Consider the following 22,688-nt stretch of genomic DNA (forward strand, 5'->3'; position numbering starts at 1 on the left):
CAATCCTTGTTCCGTCTTGTTCCTAAAATTTAAACATTGTCCCAACACTAAACACTGGACCCACTTGAAAAGAAATCGACACCGTCTTGTCCGAGAAAACTGGCCTCCATGCATTTGTCCCTCACCCACACACACACCACTCATACACGCGGTGTAAAAAAACAGTCTGACTATTTCGATAATAGGATTTTCCACCCTTTTGCTCGAACTGGATTCGTTCTAATCAGGACACACACACGCACACCCTGAACGTCGAAACAGAGCCCGAGCCTTCTGCCGAGATGCACTCCACACCGGCGCTGGCACCCTGAACTCAACCGACCCAAAGCACACGCTGCTGTAGGATTTTCCCTGTCAGAACCGTTTTTCCCTAAGTGAAACTCCCTGTGATTATGTACTATTATCGTTTTGGGCTTTGCCAGGTCCAGGCCAGGGCTGCCGGATGCTTGTGAGACTCCCGAGTTTGTAAAAGCCGACACCGAATAGAGATGGGGAGGAAACCGATGGGAAGAAAAAGAGACCAAGCTCTCGTTGTTTGCGTTTGGCTATGTACACATATATGTATGAGTGTTGGTGTGTGTATGTGTGTGTGTGTGCTTTATTACTGGACACAACAGTTGCACCGGCTACAGACAGCGCTTTGTGATGGCGCCGCGAGCGAAGGTGTGCCTGCAAATCCTGCAAGGGAGCAGGTTTAAAATGTGTAATCCGTTAACAGTAATGCTAGAACCGGCATACCTAAGGGCAAATGTTTCGTGTTCACTACTCCCCTACACTGCGCGTGTGTGTATGTGTGTACGTCCGCACAATGGATGCTACTGGAAAGGTGCAAACTGTACAAACGTGCGTTAAAGGCACGAAGAAATCAAGCCAAAGATTCTGGCCGACGGAAAATATCCTCCAACTACGTGTCGGGCTAGCCTTCCTGCAGACTGGCAGACCCTGACCTCGTCTGCCCACCGACGGCCTGCGCTGCCCCCGGGGTGTCAAGAAAGATCTCAGGTTAATTACCGGCACGATCTCAACACGGGACCGAGCCCCCTTCCAGTACCGCAACCAGCACATCTCGACACATCCATCATCCGACCGGCTGGCGGCAGAGCAAATCGGAGCCCGACCAACCAAACTTTTGCACAAAACGGCCGTTTCCTTCCGGGCCCCCTGTGACCCCCGTGTGAGCCACCCGAGACGTCCGCTTAAAGCCCAATTTCGCCGAACTGCCGGCCGACAAATTGGCGAGAATAAATTGACCGGATTTATAATCAAACCGACAACGGCCGCGTCCGCGTAGAGCGAGAAGTTTTTGCCATTTGTGCAAACTTTGGGCGTGAGTGGGGTGGCTTGACTGACTGATTGACTCGGTTTGGATGTGTGTTTATAGTGTGTGTGGGTGTGCGCAGGCTGGCTGTCGCGCGTAACCCAACTCTCCATCCTCCGCCATGATCGTACCTGTACGCGCGCTATCGAGCGGTGAAGCACTTTACATCACTTACCGTTTAATTTTGCTACTTTTCCGGAAATTATGTTCGAGCAACTTGTCGAGCAACTTACATGTGTGTATTTGTGGCTATGTATTGCACACAAACTGTACTACGCGTCGGGGCATTGCTGTCGATGCTGGGATTTTTTTGGGGAGTTGCAGGCAAATCAAAACGTCATCCATCCATCGAACCCCGGGTATCGATGCCGGCGCGGCAAATGTCAAGGGGATGCAGGGAGTGAAAAGTATCGTGTTCTGATGCTTCTAAATTCGTTGCAACAATTTGGCTCGGCTGTGGCTCAAGTTTCGAGAAACATGCCCCGAGGCTTGACAGAACGATTTGATTGTATTTTTAAACTCGCGCATACTTGGTGCAACCGAGCGGGGACGGAAAATGTTTACAATTGGGATTTTTCACCGTTGAACAAACCTAATTAGGCCCAGTTGCAAAGTTTGTATAGTTGCATGTGTTCTGAACTCAGTAGCGCAAATAATCAAGGAAATGGAAATTCGGCATACTGATATACAAGTTAGCACCATTTGATGGTTTTTTTTCCAAAAAGTATGAAATTTGGTGCTTGTCAGTATTCATTCTCCGAATTATATTTTCATACTCTTTCGATAGTTGCAAGCCAATAAAAATTGATTTAAGGAATTGTTTGAATGCAATAGAAAAATTCAATAAATCGAGAGATCCCTCAAATCAGTTGTGGAATGCAAGCAGTAAAGCATTGAGACGATAAAAAATCCGTGAAGCGTGTAAGAATCCTGGGTCAATAGATAATGAGAATCCATCTCTCTCTCTCTCTCTCTCTCTCTCTCTCTCTCTCTCTCTCTCTCTCTCTCTCTTCATCCTTCTCCTCGATGCTCCATGCTCGAACACTCCGCCAAAGATGATACATCGCTCAAACACGCCCAGAGCGTTTGCATCCTCCGCTTGAATTGTCCTTGACTCGTGTCCATAAAGGACCACCGGGCGAATGTATCCCACATTTCGTGCGGTCTCAAAGTATTCTGGATCTCAGCAGTCGCTGAAGCCGCTGAAGTTCCCTTGTACAGTGTCCCCAAGATAGCAGAACTCCTTTACTACCTCGAGATTTTCGCACAGCTTCCCAAATGATCTGAGCCTCCGGCAAGTAGGTACTTCGTTTTCGTCACATTGATCCTCAATCCAATTCCTTCGCTGTTGTTCTGTCGATGATGTCGATGTCATCCCCGAATCCAAGAACTTGTAGAGAGCGGAAGAGGATCGTGATGTCACGGATGTCTCTACACTATTGCACTACACCCTGTTCATGGTGACTTCTAATAGTCGGATCAACTTCCCAGGGAAGTTATACCGCTGCATGATGTTCCATAGCTCATTCCAGGCTATGGTGTCGTAGACCGCCCTGAAGTCGATGAACAGGTGGTATGTAGGGATCTGGCGCTCTCCACACTTCTGAAGGATCTGCCGTAGAGTTAAAATTTTGGCCGTAGAGTGATTTGCCTCCAACAAACCCAGCTTAGTAGCTGCCGACGAAATTTGTAGCAAGGGGCGCAAGTCTGCAGAACCGTGGAATCCGTGTTGAATGTTTATTTAACTATAAAATTTTATTTCTAGCTATTGTTAACGCTATTTCGTTATAAATATGTCATAAGGACAGTATGCGTTTTTATCAAATCTTCCTTTTGTTATGTTTACATATACTAGAATCTTTCTCTCTCTCTCTTTCTCTCTGACTCCCACTTTTCTGTCTCGTGCTAGACATGAACGTTGACCATTTCATTCGATACTGAAACCGCTGCCAAATTATTCGTTCCGCTTGCTTTAGGTTAAACTAATTCCTACACCGTTCACTATCACGATCTCACTCTCGCCTTCCCACTCCTTTTTCTTTCTATTTCAGCAATATCTGCGGTCAGTTGGGAGGAATGGTGGACGTACGATGGCATTTCGGGTAAGTGTGTTTCGTTTGCTTATTATTCACAACAAAACTTACCTTTGCTCCGTTTTCACACGAAACCGAAAACTCCGCTTGCTCCGTTGTTGACAGCCGTTTGCGTTCTCAGTGTGTGTGTTCCAGGCAAGGTTTTCTATCCTTGACGCTGCGGCGGAAGAAGCAGTCTGCCGGAACCGTTCAAATGTTCGGCATGTGATTGTTTTCTCACAATTAATTTTAATAATGAATAGGATAAGCTCATCGCTGCTGAACGGTTTGTGGGCGGTGACGGTGGGCAAGGGTAAGCCAAGCCTGCTCACAGCCCCGCCAGGGCTGGTTGGTTGCCATTTATCCATTAAATCCAGCACAGCAGGCAGCTCGTTTCGCTGTTTCCGTACCCCGAAGATAGCGGCTCGAATGGTAGCTTTGGCTAGTTATTCAATAAGCAGCTATCGGTGTGCTTTTAAGGCAGGGTTTAAGATGCCATGCCAACATTCAGTGCAATATTGTGCTTAGCAGAATCTGCACCAGAGGAGCACCGGTTGAATTGTGTAAAGTAAACAAAATTGATGGCATACAATTGTCCTTCTCCAATGGTCGGTAAAGTCCGGCCAGCGAGCTAAATCTATCGGGCTTGAATGATCATTTAATTGGGATGTGGCTAGATACAAAACAGGATAAGTTGTGAGAAACAAAATACAGAGCTTTCTGAACATAAATGATTCAACGAAACTGTTATACGGGCATTTCCCACATTTTGTTTTAATTTGTATATTTGATTTCAACGCGAACTGACTGTATTTTGCATTTGCGTTACTTTGATTTTTGAATCCATAGATTAATTGTTGCAGTTTTGACCTAATAATTTTAAAATGTCTGCACTTGGTACAGAGTGATTTCTCTCTTGTTACCCAAAAATGCTGTTATTGACAAAATTGAGATATATATTTGATATATTACATATAGTATATTTGGCTAGATATGGCTAGACCATATTTCAGCTCTTAAGAAGATCAAGAGGATTGATTGATGGTTTTTAAACGTATCACTGAACATGTTGTCATAAGTAGTTATGGTTCATTTGACAATCTAAAAAAAATCTCTAGCAGGAATACAGTTCTAAGCTAATTTTGTGCTTCATATTTTGGTTCTACACATTGAAAACTATCGTTTTTTATGGAATATTTTGTCACTTATTCAACGGTTGTCTTGGGAATATACTTTAAACATTTTTTTATGATGAACAGATTTCAAATGTAAAAAATGCGGAAATCGTAAAAACAATTCCACATGTAAAATCTTCTAACTCGCAACAACAACAAAAATAATATTTTCATTTTTGTTCGCTTGGAATGCTTTTACGATAAACATGTACCAAGTTTTTAAATATTCTAGGCTTCTAGGTTAACAACTAGGGTAAATGTACCTCAAGTAGTGCAATATATATTGATACTGATATGTGATATGCTCACAACAAATTTATGAAAAAAAAAATCATTATATTTCTGAGCGTTCTGTTGTGCCGATAATGGTGGTATTGCTGTTACAGTTGTCGTACTGTGTTCCTATTGAGGTGGTAATGAAATAAATCTAAAACATTTTATATAACCTAAGTGGATTTGAATAATAGCGAGGATTAGGATTAGTAGTAATTTCGATTTTTGGCGTTATTCAATCGTCGGAAATATATTATTTTCACTGGTGAAAATAATGAAGTACTTTATAACGACTGAAAAGGAAGGGTGAGCTCGATTTAAGGTCAATTCACTTTTCTAGTTAAGCGAATTTGCTTTTGTTTGAACAATTATTAACGTAATATTTATTTTCACAGCTTATTTTTGTACAGGAGCTTTTATCACTAGCCCAAGCACCGCAGTACTTTGTGAAAGTGGACAACTACCTCTCGATCATGTTTTAGTCCTTAAATTAGTATACCTATCTGGCAGAAGTTAAAACAACTGGTAACAAACAACAAATATATTTTTTTAAATAAAATGTATACTGATGGCATGGTCTACAATAGTTCTGCTGATTGTAGTATAACATCGTCAAATGCTCGCTGTAGTATTAAGCTTCCGGAGAATACATCAATATTCTCAGCAGAGGCTATTGCTATTATGATAGCAACTGAAGAAGCCACCGTAAATGACAGACCTAACGTTATTTGCACAGATAGCGCTAGTGTTCTGAAAGCATTTAAGATAGAATCCATACGAAACCCTTACATACAATCTATCGACTCATTATCAAAAGACAGCTCATTCGAATTCTGCTGGATACCAGGACATAAAGGCATCGCAGGAAATGACGTAGCTGACCGTCTTGCGAATGAAGGTAGAATGATCAAAGATCATGTAGATGGAACTATCTCCAGAGGTGATGCATCCTTGTGGTAGAAAGGATTAATAAATCAGAGCAGGCAAAACACATGGAACAAATCACCCATAACCAACCTTAAAAAATAAGATCACAGCGATCAAAGAGTAGTAATAAGACTGAGAACTGGACACACCCGACTTACGCATACCTACAGACTAAAAAAGGAATCACCTTTGATCTGCCTGCTTTGTGGATGTGATACTACGGTAGATCACATTATAATAGATTGTTTTGAATATTCCGTCGAAAGGAAAAAAACAAAAACTTGGAGAGCATTTGGACATTGTACTTTCAATCTCTACAAACAAGTTTAGAAAATATATAATTTATAATGGGTATATTTACAAAAACATAATTTAAAAGAAAAAGCACCAGAATTAGCTAACATTTTCACCTTTCACCATCATGGTAATAAGATCTCTTGTATTTTTTTCTTAAACTTTTTCTTCAATTTTTATCTCAAATATTATTGACCTTATTAGTAGTTTCTTAACCATGAATTACGAGAGGCGATCTTATTTTTGTGCAAACATTACGAGAAATCAAAAATATCCTGATTTTTTTTTTATCCAAAATTATAGCTTTTTCTGATTTTATGATTAAAACCACTACTGGAATATTCCTATGTTTTGTTCCTAGACTTGGCAGCGTTCTAAAAAAATACAAAAAATAAGCAAAAAAGGTCCGAAATACAATGAAGTTGAGTATATCGTTCCCAATACATAGTTGGATGACAAAAGATCTACAATTTCGTAGTTTTGGAATCATATATAGCGTCAACAATACTATTGGAAACATATTGACCCAAGTAACAAATTAGTCGTGACTTTTCGACTTCTTTTGACATCAACAACTTCTATTTCTCAAAAGTACTTCTAAAACTCGATTTATGCAATTTTATGCATTTTTTGATAGAATGAATCGCTGTCAAACTCCTCAAAAATGATATACACACTACTTACACATCGGGGAAGAATTGCGTCTCATTTAAATTCTGTTGCTCATAAACCATTTTCTAAAGGCTCTTATCGATCAGCTCGCCTTTGATCCAGCGCTGAGCCAACAATGCTGCTCGGGCACTTTGCATCCATCGGCACGTTGAGATACTGCCCGCCTTACAGATCACATCAAACGACTTCTTAATAGACCCGGCTGCAATCCAACGCAATTATCGCAGCCGATCGCAATCGGAAAGAATGATTATTTTCCACTTCCATTCCCCGTTTGGTTCAGCGCCTTCCCGCGACAGGTGTATGCGCCCGCCAGAAGAATGCGCAAAGGTTGCTCATTTTAATGACAAAATTCTTTTCATTGCAACCACCTCTCCCTCTCTGCCTCGCACGGACGTCCCGAGGCTGGCGCGGTCCGACGCGGTCCGTGACTTTTCGGCACATCGGCACACCCAACTTTTTGTCAGGGAATCAATTTCATCCGGCCGGGAAACGATCGGAGCAATAAATGGCGCTGCCCCTCGTTCGGGCGCGCGGCCGTGCCGTTTAAGGCGACGTTCTGCCACTCGTCTTAATCACTGAGCGTGTGGCACTGGAACACACCCTCACACAGCACGGTGAAGCATCCGAACAGTGGCGATGACCAGGAGTCTGGGGGCATTATTTTTTATGAAAACGTGCTGCGAGCGCGATACGGCGGGAGGCTAACCGCACCTCTCACCATGCTTTCACCTTTTTCCGGAAAGGTGGATAATAAAACAGGTAGTTTCTTGAGCACAGCGTTGCCTCACAAGGGGTAGGAAGTGTGTATGTGTGTGTGTGTGTGTGTGTGTGTGTGTGTGTGTGTGTGTGTGTGCGCCGATAAAAGCCCTCGGAACAGCCGGACGAAAACAATCTACTTCCTTTTTTTATTCTTTGCTTTTCCGCGTTGTTGTTGACTACCTTTTTTTCGTTTTCTGGCCCACTTTCGGCTTCGACATGAGATGAAATTCTTCCTTTATGAGCTTCAATTCCGCGGACCGTTCATTTGCGCTTTTTCCCCATCGTCGGTGGTGAGGGTGGTGGGCAGAGCAGTAAAATTTGCATTTCAATCATTTCGAATCATCTCGCCTGCTCGAATCGATGGGTATCGGCTTCGTTTTTTTTTTTTGTGTAGCTGAGTTTTCATCAAACCTCGCAAACTTATATTGGGTCGCCTGGGTGCGCTCGAGAATACTGCTTTCACCTTTTTCCAAAGCGCTCGCTGATGCCAGCTGCGATAGGTGCCGGCCGATGCTTGCGGCACAGCGTTTTTTTTATAACCCGCCAGCCCCGAAACAGCGCCGGAATGAAAAGTACTGCGTAAAATAAAATGTAGATTCTAATCAAATTAATTCTTAACCCGTACCGCGCTCAGCGTGATTAGGGGTTTCCATAAGGAGAACGTTGTTCGTTGTTCATTGGGACACGAAGACGCCGAGGTGGCCCGCACCAAGCCTAAGAAGGTAGCAATCCATCAGCCTTTTCAGAACACAACAAAACAGCACGATTGAAAAACAATCCGGACCGAAGGACCGAAAGCTTCGGAACGGGTAATGGGTGAACCTTTTATCCAAACAGCGCGCGCAGGCGGGCGAGCGAAGCGAATGAATTGTTTCTTTTCTGTGCGGATTCGGGATTCTTACAGCGTCGAGATCAACGGTAATGATGTGTTCCATTAGATTGCCTGCGCGAATAGTGCTGACTAATTGCAATCAATAACAGGACGGTTGCAATAATTCCAACGGTTGAGATTAATGGCACACAGCGCCGTTTGTTTGGTGAAGTTTACCGGCGGAACAATGTAAAAGAAACAAAACGCTGGCGCGGTCCCAGTAGCAGGAGCAGATAATGTAAAATTAAAGTAAACGTTGCAATCACATGCTGGTGTTGTTAGGTAAAGTTTACTACAAGATACCAGAACAAAAAGCGATAACAAAGGAAACAGAAGATTTCATTGCAAAATGCATGTTGGTTGGATGGGTTTTTTTCATTAAAACAACACAGTTCAGCTTAAAACTATGTCTCTTAAGTAATCTAGATCTACCGTTTGTAGCACTGTTGTTTTTTGATTGCTCTTTAATTTTGTTAAAACGTTCATTTTGGTTTCCATAAAAGTTGCTTTTTGCATTATTCAAAGGTTTTTTTTTTTTCAAATTTTGATATGAAGCACTGCATTCCTTGAAAAATCAACTATTTTTCCACTGAAGGAAAGACTGACTTTAAGATTTAGCTATCTTTATCCACCAGTCTATCCATGTATGATAATGTCGTCCAGTTCATCCATTCCATCTCTAAATTAATTGTTTACTACTTCATTTACAATATTTTTTTTCTAAATGCGCACAGATTTTGTCTTGTGTCAGTTGCACAATGTCGTTTGGAATTCCGAGTCTGATTGCGTAAGCTTTATGGTCACTGAAAGAGACACTAATAGTGCCTGCACTTCACACGTTGTTTTTGAGGTTTTTTTTTATGTGTAATATTCTATCTATGCGTGAGGCTAAATTATGAGTATATTAAGTAATAGTGATGGGAACTCCGGATTGAATTCGTGAATCCACTCCAACTTTCTTAATCCGGATCCGGAATAAATATGACTTCGAATCCGGGCGCTCCGAACGAATACAGATTAAATTGGCTCCGGTTTAATCCGGATTACTCCGATCGAATCCAAATGACTCCTTTTGAATCCATTTCACTACCGTGTTTAATTTGTTGTGCAAAATACTTGCACTACACACGTAAGCTTGCAAGCAACCCTAGCTCCTAGCTAACATTGCTGTCTTCAAAGCCGCACATATGAGCAAAAATTTGATCGTCTATGTGCGTGCCGGCAAAATCCCGTATGCTGGGTGTTCCATAGTTTTCTAGTAGTTTCCAGATTTTTGTTTTGATAAATTACGTGATTCATCGTTTGCTTCTTTAATACGTTTGGATTCTTTCAAAGATTTCAAAGAGTAATAGTTTCAAGCATATGATTTACCCGTCCAATTAGTTGGCATTATCTAAATATTTTTCAGGCAAATAATTTAGAACAACGTTCAATAACTTGTTGAACAGTTCTAATACGCTAATTGAATCCAAATTGTGTATGGAAGCTATCAATAAATCGTGTGTGTCTGATAGATAAATCGGAGAGTTCACAAGAAACTTATAGCTTGTGGCTTAGTGGATATACAAAGTGTAGTGGCAAATTAGGCAGTGTAGTTATGAGGCAATTGTTATGCATAATTGGCTAAATAATGTATAATTTACCCAACAACTTAAAAAAGGCTCATTATTCCATCACAAACAGAACTCCCCTACCCCCCCCCCCCCCCCCCCGCCACTAACTCCAGAGTTGATCCGGATACAAATCCGAAATCAGTCGGATTCGGATCAATCTAAATTCGTCTGCAGACCCATTTTGCCCATCACTACTAGATATACTCTGTTGTGATTTTCAATGGATCCCAACTATCATCCATTTTCAGATGCTGGATCGTATTTTTCAGTACGGAGCTAAAATTTTAACTTCCAGTAGCGTCTTTTTTAGAAGGCGTTAGACCTTAATATTTTCGTTTGTGGATCATGATACTATTGCACCAAAGACACAAATACATAGCATAGAGCATAGAGCATAGCACTTTTTTGCTCTAGCACAAAGATCTTGGGTTTAACAGTTACCTCGTGTCGGTTTACACGCTCGCACGAAAGCTCAATGTAAATGGGGCGTTTATTTGGCGACAATGGTTGCTTATGTTGGTGTTCTATTCGTGTATCTTGAATTATCTTAAATGAATTTTCCCAGCGACAATTCACTTAAAATACTAGGGTTTTACAGATTGGAGAGTTTGATAATTAATCAGTTATAACTTCATTTGATAAAGCACCAAACAATACCGTTTTAAGCATGAATTAAGAACAAAAAACAAAAATTGCATGTCGCATTTCACACATAATATAAACCAAAGCACTGGCAGAGGTAAATGTCAAATCAAGACTTCCTCTCCTTACTTTCATTTGTCAATTTCTTAGCGATGCATCGACCTGTACCCAATATATACTGGTATTGAGCAGTCGGACTATGTTCGGAGGGATCAGGGATACGTCCAGATAGCTTGGTTTCTAGCTGGTTTCTTTATTTACATTTTGTTTCTTTAACTATCCCTAGCACTAATACTACTATCGCTAATGTGTTCATTTCCTATTGATCTAGACCATTTAATGGACTACAGAATGCATACATTTAGTCGCAAAAAGACTAGTTGATGCGTAGTCGAGTGTTCCGGATGGAACCCCGAGCATTTCCTGGCTTTATAATACGGAAGAGCTAGAGGCGTTCAATTACGTTCAAAAGTTCAATTACGTGCGTTGAGTAGGTGCTTCAAGAGTAGGTCAAACATGGAGTCGTTGTCTACTCCTGGAGAATTCAACAATATTCTCTACCCATCTTTAACCTCGTTGACCGTTGTCCTGGTTTGGGTTTGGAATGGTGTATTAGCTGTCATCAGTTCGCCAAGGATGCGAACAGTCTTCTCGTTGACTGATAGTGTTGTCACCAATTTGATGTGTGGATGAAGGATTAGGATAGATAAAAATATTATGCAGAGAAACGGCATCCTAATCGAAATAGATGTAGACCTTAACATTCGATATTCATTAAAGAGGCGAATGAGGCCAATCGGCTCAAAGTCTCTATAAAAAAAAGAAAAAAAATAGTCATTAGCTTGGACTATTCGAGCAATCATTTCTTTGGTCCATGTTTTATTCTTTCCATAATGTTAAAAAAGCAGCTTCGCTAGTCCGTCTGTAATTAGAGCACACGTCTACAAAACCCATTCCTGCCACATATTCTTTGATTGCAGGGTTGGTCGTTCGTTTGTTGCGACTACGGGGTAAAATCCTTGTCTTACATCGAACACCACGGAATGATGTGTTGCCATTTTGTTTACACTGTAAACTATTCCCAACCTATAGCAAGCCCGGATAAATAACCACCGTCGGTGCAGGAGTGCTGTGTGCAGCAAGCACCCAATAATTTCGTTATCCCAATCAACGGCTGGCCCCCGAAAGCGTTGCTGAAGTGGAGGGCGAAGCATTTCAAGCGACCGAAAAACACACAAAAGGTACTACAAGCTTTGCGCCACTCTGCGGGCGCACGTGTGTGTGTGTGTGAGCGTGGTAGATACAGGGAGCGTTTGACCACTACGGCGGCAAAATTGATGGTAGCGTTAGGTTGGTAGTGTGGTAGTATCGCGCGGCCCTGTAGACAAGTACTCGCTTTTGTTACTTTTCAACTTTGCAGCTTCGTCTGCAGCTCCAAACTGGTCACCCTGCGGTGTTGTGTTGTGTGGCCACCGCCTTCCACAATAATGGAGACAGCGGCGGGCAAACAAAACATTCACCAAAAAAAAAAAGAGGAAGAGGAAGCATCAAACCAACGTAAAGAATATATGTATATATATCAGAAAACATGGCTTGAGCCCGGGTCAGGTGATGTGGACTTTTAGGGAAGTCATCCTTCCTGCCGGGTAGCCTACGGGCACTCGTCGCTCTCGCCGGCTCTGGAAAGAAAGGTTCCAATGAATAGGGCCATCGGCTGAGTGTGCCCGCTGTGTCGCTTCCCCTGTGTTCTGAAGTTTTTCCACTTTTTTTTTTCTTGCCGACAATGGGTTTATCATGACAAATGATCGTATCGTCGAACACAGCATCAACAGTCACCGAGGAGTGTGTTTGTGTGTGCAGAAGTGGTTCTGGGAGTTTGGGGGAGGGGAAGCAGTAGGAAAATATCCTTCTGGCCCTCCCTGCCCAGTGCTAGGTGTGCCAGCTGTACTTTTCTGGTTAAATAAACGTCCAGCGCTGTACGTTTTAGGGCAAAACTCCTTGGAGATATTTGCTGGCCTTTTATCCTGCTTTCCGTTGGATAGTTTTATCATCGTTACGTGAAAGTCTGGGTTTTTTTTGCCTTTTCCTTCCCTTCCGTGTTTGGATGTGGCTTGCACAAGCCACAGTACCGAGAAATAGGGCTCGGGATCACTAACACTCTCGGGTAGAATAATGGTGCAAGCCAACCTTAAAAAAAAAACAGAAAACACTGGTGCCACTCTGCACATTGTTGTGCAAACTCTTCCGAACGCTGAACCATGACCGTTCTTTATGACATTTAATTTCTAAGACATTCCTGTTCAAGTCTTGAGGAAAATTGTGTGCCACCGGATGTGAGCTGCAATTGGTTCCACCGACCTCCCACCAGAGCCATCTCCAATGTCCATTTTTTCGGGCAGCTCCGGCGCACCGAAAGGGATAAATACATATAAAAAAAAGTATAAGATCGGCCAAGTGCACGCCTTGGAGAGGGAAAACACATCAATATATTTCATGCCTGCTCATTGCGAGCAATAACCCCGGTCATATTCGACAACCTATGGTCACGTAAGCGCCCCGACGTGAGTCAGCGCACTGTATCATTGCAGCATCACTCTTCACCCAAACGAGGCACCAAGGACCGAACGAGCGGTGAGTGATGTGGGTAACTTCTTGCTCCCCCATTCAAGGGAAAGGTAGTGCAACGGGGAAGCCGTGGAATCGGAAAAAAGTGACCCGACGGCAATGAAAGGTAAACATTGACCGAAACCATTACGCTCGGGTCAGCATTTTGTTTCTTCGCTTATCGTATGATCTATTTCGGCTTTGCGGGCTACGGTTGCGACTGCGATGGAGGCAGCGATGGGGCAGGGCAATGAGCTGGAGCCAATCTAACGGCCTTCACCTTTATGGCAGAAGCGGCCGCAGCGTGCTAAGCGTGGAGGCAGGGAAGGGGCAAAAAGTGGCAGCCACTACCGGCAGCCACCGAAGTGCACAGATAAACGATTTATCAAATATTCATGAACTAGCCCAGTCCAAGGTGCTTGAAACATTAAGAGAGGAACGGGCCGGGGAGGGAAGGGCGGAGGTGTCAGGGAGGTTGTTTGGTGCATTCTTTCCCAGCAGCGTAAAGTGCTCGTTTAACCGCACGATTACTTCATCACCTGCTGAGCCGTTTCACGGGCTGTTCCTGGTTTGAATGGTTTGTTGTGCGATGTTGTGTGGAGCAGACATCGAAGCACCAGACAGGTAGACTCTTTACATGGTCCTGCTCCCGTTGCAGGCTGTCTTTGGCGATGTACCTTAGCCCTATCAAATGGCAGTAAAACCAAGCAGCAGTTTACAGTTCGTTTTGCTGTCGGAATGGTGTTAGCTAGATTAGGGTTTCCCTATCAACCTGGGAATGGGAAGATACATAAAAGAAAGAGAGAGAGAGCTTAACTGTTTCAACTAGATCTCGTTCTGTTTTGACACACTCACAGGTCCTGCCTTTTGGGGATTAATCAACCCAGAATGGTCCCTCTGCAACAAAGGACGCCGACAGTCACCCGTCAACTTGGAGCCGCAGCGGCTACTGTTCGATCCAAATCTTCGCATTCTGCACATAGACAAACATCGGGTAGGTACCAATCGGCAGGTCGTCTATTATCGTGATCCAAGAACAGCAATAACCTCCCACCTTCCATTGCCGTCTGAACCTAGATCAGCGGAACGATCACCAACACAGGCCACAGCGTGATCTTTACCGCGGACAACGAGACGTCCTCTGCGTACGGTACGCCCCAGATACCGGTCAACCTGACCGGCGGTCCACTCTCCTACCGGTATCGATTTCACGAGATACACGTACACTACGGACTGCACGATCAGTTCGGCTCGGAGCACAGCGTCGAAGGCTACACGTTCCCGGCGGAGGCAAGACACGCTACCGTACTCTCAATAGTGCAGCAGATACCTAACACGTTTCCCCTCCATTCCACAGATACAAATCTTTGGCTACAACTCGCAGCTGTACGCCAACTTTAGCGACGCGCTGTACCGTGCGCAGGGCATCGTGGGCGTCGCCATCCTGCTGCAGCTGGGCGATCTGTCCAACCCGGAGCTGCGCATGCTGACCGATCAGCTCGAGCGGATCCGGTACGGCGGGGACGAGGCGCCGGTGCGCCGGATTTCCGTGCGCGACCTCCTGCCCGACACCGAGCACTACATGACGTACGAGGGTTCGACGACGGCACCGGCCTGCTACGAAACCGTCACCTGGATCGTGATGAACAAACCGATCTACATCACGAAGCAGCAGGTAATGACGTCACACTACCGTCGGTTGTTCTCCGCCAGTCTAACGATATCCTAAACCTTCTGCTCGCGGTTTCTGCTCGTTTTTTTTTTTTTTATTCACAGCTTCACGCACTGCGAAGGTTAATGCAGGGTGGTCCCGACCATCCGAAGGCACCGCTGGGCAACAACTTCCGGCCGCCCCAGCCACTGCTGCATCGTCCCGTGCGGACGAACATTGACTTTCGAAATAAACTGGAAAAAGGGGGAAAAATATGTGCAACTATGTACAAGGACGTTCACTATAAAGGTAGGAGGGGCTGGGTAATGTGGGGGGAAAAAAGACAATATACCATGACGCTTATATTGCGGCATGAAATTACGTTACAGGGAAATGGTAGGTAAAGACGGACGCGGATTTTCGAATAATTCAATTTTGCATCTTCATGTTCATTGCATGTATGAGCTGTCATAATTTTAAACAAAAAACTGGCGAAAGAACGAGCATTAAAGCGACTCAATGTATTGTTTTCTGGTGGTTTAAGCATTCTGACATCAAAGCAGTAAAGAAGGACACTCGAAGGAAAAGATGGACATCGAATGTGTTGATCTATATTACATCTTTTATAAATTGATGCTGAATAGATCACATCAAATACCTTAAATAAGGGTATTCCGAAGGTATAAATCATCCAGCAACTAGAACAAACATTGAAATAAGAGAGAATGCTATTACACGTTCCATGCTGATTAGGCACTTCCCGGAACCCAATATCTTCCCACGACTTGGACTACTTCAATCAACTAAAAGAAGAGACATTGATACGACCTCATTCAGCAATGGATAAGATATTCTATGAGATCACAAATATCATAAAGTTAAATTCCCATTTGGTGAAAAAAAGGCCTGAAGGACCTTTCTACAAGTCCACCTAACTTGCTGGGGTCGTGGACCTTAGCAATTTCCTAACAGGAATTCCTAAAATCTTATTTTGTAAGCTGGCGCAACGTTAACTATTAGTTCCCGACATTTCATTAATACCTTAAAGCCGGGGTAAATTGTCTGTACTTGCTAGTGTAATCTCAATTTTCCCTAGCGCATCTCGCGGCGGCTAACCGAAGCATTTTGACAAACAATTTGGAGCCGCTTCAGAAAATATGTTATTTTTCCATGTTTTGTACTTAATTCGAACGAGAAATGTTTTGTAAAAGATAGATGCACATGCATTGCATCCATTTTCATGACAAAAAACGACAAAAAAAAAAAAACTATTTAATTTTGAGATCCGGCACGACCATTCCCTCGATGACCAAAAAAAGCTTCCACCAGCCGCCGCCAGATGCGCTAGTGAAAGTTGAAATTACACTAACGAGTACGGGTAGTGTCCCCCCGGCCTTTAGATTCTGTATTCAAAGAAGCGGCGCTTACAATTCCTTAATTTACGGCTGAATGGACTGTCGTTGTAATTGGCCAAGCATTAGTTTATGTACGTTCCAGGACGTGGAAAGCAATAGGCAATGCTAGAATACATCAAATTACTTCTATTTTCAACATTTTCTATTAGTAACCACCTTACCTTTATTGTGCCCATCTTTTCCATATCAGGTGTCCGTCTTACTCGAACATTTAAAAATGCATAGAAATAAAGATACAATTCGATATAAACTTGAAAGTTTCAACACATTTTATGATAAAACATGAGTTTAAGATAAGTAATGCACATTTTCATGGTCGTTGTATGTATATATCCCAATATTTTTAACATTTTATTTAACGTGCCCGTATTCACTTCTCCATTCTCCTACCAAAAACACTGCGGTGTGAATTTTACGAGAAAAATATAGTCGTTGCCACTAAATTTTGGCTATAACTTACCTATTTTTATCTTAAAGGCACCAATATTTTACAGCATGTCACAATTTTTGCCTCTAACTCATCATATTTTGTCTCTAAGGCTGTGATTTTGGACTGTAAGTCGATCGCTTTATTTACCAAATGTAACGAAATGCTGAACCTGTGTGTTCCAAAATTATTCAATTTAAGTTACGTGCTTATCAATTGATATTGATATAAATTAAAATATAACAATTTGAATGCCAATTTTGAAATTGTAAACAATGATTTTTGAATTCATTAAATTTCAGTTTTTTTCTACAAAAAAAAACAATCCAAATTATATGGTTTTTTAAGTGTTTTTGTGACGTCAAATTACAGTTGCAAATACAATTTAAAAAGATCATGATTCCTGCAAGAGTAAAGCATTGATGACTTGGAGACAAAAAAAATGCGCTGGTTTAAAAAATCTATGCGCTCTGTCAAAAATTCATACTTTAAAGCCGAAATTTGAGCCAACAACTTTAACGCCCAAAAGTATGCAATCTGCATCTACTTTAGCCACTAGTAGCAGCGTTTTGTAGTGGTTTCAACCATTTTTTTTTCTCTCTCTCTTGTACCTCTCTTCGCACACAGCTAATAGCTGGAAACACAACTGAACGGGGGCGGCGCAACGAGGACGAAACGGACGAGCACGATGATACTAGCTTGATCGTGTTCGAACCCTGAAACCTCCTGCCCGGGTTCGGCGTGGATTGCTGCGGGGTTGCGTGTCCAGGTGTGCTGCGAGTGGATGCTGACGGTCCGCTGCCCGAACTGGTCGTCTGGACGGTGGACGATCTGCCACGGCGAAGGTTCAACATATGAAGGCGTATACGGAGCGGGCAAGACGAAACAGTGAGCCATGCGTCAAACAACCACACACACACACGCAAACATAAACAAAAACAGAAACAGAAAATATCGTTAGATATCAGTAATTAAGAGGCTTCTAGATTGGTGGACTATGTGCGAAGAAACAATTGCATGGAATACGCATATCGACGGGGACAGTGAGTGTGTAAGAAAGAGATGTAGAGAGAAAGAGATAGCGACCGAGAGAAAGACATGAAGTGCGTGAAGACGGGGATGTACTAAAGGTGTAACTGTATACTGTAACCATATCTAGCATTTGTTTAGTATTTTGATGAAATAGTTTTATGCATACGGATAATCCGTTTGCTTTGCGACAGGGCCGATGGGACGCGACAGGGACCGGGCAATAGTGGCTGAGTGTCTTGCCTTTAACAAGCCACGGGCAACTACTAGCGAAAACGACGGGGCGCGCGGAGATTGACTGAATTTCCCATCCCAAAACCCGCTCCAACACACAATCTAACGGTCGTCTGATAATGGGGGTTCCACTTCTTTCTGATAGCTAATTCCGACACGGTTCTACAACACAGAGGGCAACCAGTAGGTGCAGTATGCAAGGGGTCTGGAGATTCCCTGCAGGTTGGAGTCACCACAGTCCGTAATTACGCGACCTCATCCTTGCGTGAGTTCATTACAAGGGTCATCTCTACATGTGGTAATGGTTCCTGTGTGTCTGTGGTGCGTGTGGGAACAAGGAAGGTGGTAGCATTGCATTGTAACACGTCGACAACCGCACGGAGCTACCATCATTACCGCCAGTGCCAAAAGACTGCTCTCTGTCTCTCCATTTTCCTGAAGCCACTTTATTTGTTGCAGGTGATGCACCTCGCCAACAGTAACCGTGTACACACGCTTTTTGAGGTTCGCTTTTTTGCACAAAACTAGCCCGCAATTACCAGAAGTTTGTCACACACCGGGTACGATTCGACGTATGTGCGACGCTCTGTATGCAGATCAACCGTTCCGAAAACTTGTTTCAACATTTGATAGAGCCCTCGAAAGCACTCCCAAACACACACACAGACGGTTTCGGGAAATGTAAGATACACTGGCACTGATAAGAAACGGTACTGGTGTTGGATGCTGGAAGCACACTCTCAGGTCCAATGCTCCCCAAAACGTTACTAAAGATGCCCAAACCCCTCCATTTCCCATTTTCTCCTGGACTGGACGCATTGAGGCTAGAGTTTGGCTGGACGTAGGTCATCCACGTGACAGGCAGTTGGTGCCAGGAGTGGTGCCGGGATAGCGTAACCAACGTGAGCACAAAACTACATTTACCGTCGGTGGGGGAAAAAAAGCAGCCGGAGCAAGAAACATATACTACAAAAAAAAACAACTCCAACTTCCCAACGCCGAGTGAACAGTGTGGACGCCCCGGAGAACTGAAACTCTATTAAAAGTTTCGAATAATTTGTAAATAATATTAATACAAGCTGCACGCGGCGGAACGAAAACACACCCACACACCCTCACGACCACACCGCCATTGCGGAGAGACTTCCGCGCCGGCGGAGGCAACTGATAGCCTCGGTACCCGGTGGTAATGGTGTGCTTTCTTCGTTTTCGCTGCCTTTTTTTCCGCCCAAGCGTCCTTCGGTTTTGCTGCGACCACTTCCTTTTTGCCCGCTGTCGTGGTATAAGGTGTGTGTGTGTTTGTCTGTGTGTGCCTCGCAACAGGCGACACAGCAAGGTCTCGGGGTTGTTTCGCTACCGGCACCACTAAATTTAAAGCTGCCAAGAGTTGACTATAAACATTAAATATAAATTAAAATCGGAAAAGGAATTGCTGGCACTATCGGACTGGTAGAGCGAGTGCGGCAAGTCATGTGAAACGGTTTGGCCACGGTATACAGAGGTAAACGGGGCGGTGGGTAGCGAGACGAGACGAGGGAAAGAGAAAAAAAAGATGGCTTAATAAATTCTATAAAAAAGGAGAAGAAGAAGAAGAAACTAGCAACAAATAGATGGAACGCCCCTTCCCGGTCATAGGACGGTGCAACACTGCTGTCTAGGATGGTGATGGTGGTGATCCAACTTCAGGAAGCGGAATTGTGTGGAAAACATGAGGCAAGGTCTGTATGTGTGTATGTGTGTGTTTTCTTATACTTCGATGTTTTTACTCACTCACCATCGTAAGCAAAACTCTGGCAGCAACACCTTCCGAATATGGAGCGGGAGGTAGCTAACGTGCGCGCGAGGTGCATTTTTAAAGTATTTTTTACATTTTTTTTACATGCTCCAAGCGTGAGCAAGGGCCTGGAAGATGTGCCGAAACACGCGGTCGCAGGACGCTGAAACTTGTTACGCCCGAAGTTCATCTATCGCTCGGTCGGAAGAGTTGCTGTGCCCTCCCCGTGGGCCGTTGCGCTCTGCTCGTCGGGTTAGGGCAACGATTGAGAAACAGCGTAAAAAAATATATATGTACACATAGAAATGCCGAGTGGAATAAACCTCAAATCACTGGCAATGGGATGCGCGATTATGATGATGCTTTAAAACGAGACTACAAAACTCCCTGCCCTGCGCACTTGCATGCGTTTTTTTTTTGCGCTCTCGGGTTATATTTTTGATTAATTGTGCTACCGACTGTCGTAGTGAGAGATGAATGCCCACTGTCAAAATGTCTGTCAGCGAGGCGTCTGACAGCATGTGTATTATTCGTTACTTCGTTTTACTTTCTTTAGCTTTCATGAAATATGTACTACATTTTTGTGGGTGTTAATTGATTCTACTCTGCACTGGCAGCCAACTTTCCCCGTTTTAGCCAATCAAAATCGGGCACAATCTTTTCATTCTCACACACACTGACACACACACACACGTCCATACAAGAAATCGGTTTAAAGGGAAGCCATACCATCGAAGAATGAAATGCCGGGTGGGTAAACCAACATCCATTCTTCCCTCAGCACCCATAAATCATGACCCCGTGACACGTTTGCTATTTTAGTACTCCTCCAACCTCCACCCCCGCCCTCGCCCAGCAGTACCAGCCGGGGCCCGGGACGGCACCGCTTTCTGCAGCAAGCAATGGCCCCATCGCTTCAAAGGGCCGAAGCAAACGAAAGGGATAAGGAATGGCTGGCTTCTGCAAACAGAGTTAATGAATTTCAATCATCTGACTCACCCATCGGTGGGATAGGGGGAGATTCGTTCATTCCCGAATTGTTTCACCCATTCTTTGGGACACCGTTCGCTATGCTCTTGCTATCACATTTGCTTTATTTGAGAAGAGAAGCTTTTTTTTTCTTCTTTGGCTTTGTCTGCGCGAGTGTGCTCATTTCTATCGCCGTGCTGCCGGGCTCGATGCACTCAACGATGGTGGGAAGCCGAACAATTCAGGTTATCAGTCAGGTGCATCAATCAAACGCTCCGCAGCTTTTGCGGGTGGCCTGGGGGAGACGGCAACGTTGCTAACAGCATGCCAGAGTATTCTGGAGTACAATACAGCTCGCGAATTCAACCGGCTTTTGTCCGCGAATGGACAGCGCCATGCTGAAATTATTATCAATAAAGCTATGGAAACCCCATTATCAGATAGTTGTAGCCAGGTCGATGGCGCTACCTAAGCGGTGAGGATCCAGGAAGGACTTAATCTATCAGTGCCTGGATGAACAAAACCCTTGCTGAACCGCACTAGCACGAAGATATTTTTGTCCCTTTTTAGACTAAAGACATTTAAATATTTTAAGCCATCTAGTTTGATGAAAAAGTAGCAAAAATAATTCTGCGAAAATTCAAATATCTGAGCATTCATAGACTGATGGCGACCTTTTGCTGCTACGGTTGCATACTATTAGGCGTTTTGGAATCTAATGACTGGTTGCGCTGACAAGCTCATCAAGCGCGCCCTAAAGTATGCAATCGTACAGCAGGCGTTACAGCGTCCTTCATCCAACCCGTTTACGTAGCGTTGCTCGACGGGAACCGTTTCTACAGTGTATCAAACACACAGCCGAATTACAACAACAAAAAACAACAAAAGAAATAAATCAAATGCGCTTGGTCACTGGGCGAAGGTGACTTTCGTCAATTGCTTGCCCTCGTCAATCATCTGCTTGCTGTACAATATGGAGTACACCTGAAGGTACCATGGGATGGAACACATACAAACACGCACACTCACAGCCCCAGCATACCCGATGCATGAGTGCAAATCTTATGACAGTAGAGGTGGAGAGCGAGCGTCCTGTAATGAGCGTGATGTAATATATTGAAGCGTGGCGTGGCTGTGCTGGTCTTGCTTTTGGAAGATGGTTGATGGTAAATATGGAGGTAAAGCAAACGATGCCATTAACACGGAAGGAACACCGTGTGTGTGTGTGTGTGCTTGGGTGTGTAAATGTAAATATAGAATATCGTCATATCTCTGTGCGCAGCGTGAGCGAGCGGTGACCAAAACCAAATCTGTAAGAGACTCTAGACTAGCAGTACAATAAAACTGGAACGCTCCGATGGTAGACCGGGCAGGGCATGCGATAGTAGTAGTAGTACGCCGTAATAATGAAACGCAGCATGGAAGAGAACGTTGCAGACTAGCCGTCGCACAGGATACGAGCGATTTACACAAACTCTCATACTCAATACGCTACCAGCGCAACCAGAACTATCCAGAACTATTGGCCACACTTACGCTTAGCAGCTGGGCAAACAAACGCACACGGCGGGCACTCTCCCTCCTGCATCACGCCCGATGCTGACTTCGATCCTGCGGATGGTGCGGAAGGGAGAATAAGGAAGTAACTAGGTATGGACGGTACGATATCGATACGTTTACCTCGGCCCGCAATGAGTGTGATATAAACATATAAACACATGCAGCGAGCACAAACATTAAAGGGCAAAATTCCAACAACAAAAAAAAAGCTATCTCAAAAATCCACACAAAATCCTTCCACTTCAACTAGCTGCAATCTAACCTAACTCGTCGAAGCGTGAAGGTGGCAAACCATGAGTGAGCTTTTTTCGAGCATCGAGCAATTGTGTCGTTGCCGCAGGGCGAAATAATTGACGCGCGTGGGTCAGCTTGAATCAAAACATATCCCCGACAATAGAGCCGTCAA

At 43.9% G+C, this 22,688-nt stretch overlaps 1 protein-coding gene across 2 annotated transcripts in view; it reads left to right on the forward strand.

The window, feature by feature from the left end:
• Window positions 1-22,151, forward strand: part of LOC121591644 (carbonic anhydrase-related protein 10) — an 83,168-nt gene extending 61,017 nt beyond the window's left edge. For both annotated transcript variants that reach the window (XM_041912385.1, XM_041912393.1), the window contains exons 3-8: window positions 3,370-3,420; window positions 14,081-14,217; window positions 14,301-14,513; window positions 14,581-14,898; window positions 15,000-15,183; window positions 17,344-22,151. In XM_041912385.1, the coding sequence (XP_041768319.1) occupies window positions 3,370-3,420; window positions 14,081-14,217; window positions 14,301-14,513; window positions 14,581-14,898; window positions 15,000-15,183; window positions 17,344-17,366 (926 nt within the window). In that variant the 3' untranslated portion in view covers window positions 17,367-22,151. The remainder of the gene's footprint in view (window positions 1-3,369; window positions 3,421-14,080; window positions 14,218-14,300; window positions 14,514-14,580; window positions 14,899-14,999; window positions 15,184-17,343) is intronic.
• The last annotated feature ends 537 nt before the right edge of the window (window positions 22,152-22,688 follow it).

This window comes from Anopheles merus, chromosome X, assembly GCF_017562075.2.
Source record: "Anopheles merus strain MAF chromosome X, AmerM5.1, whole genome shotgun sequence".
NCBI classification, from domain to species: Eukaryota; Metazoa; Arthropoda; class Insecta; order Diptera; family Culicidae; genus Anopheles; species Anopheles merus.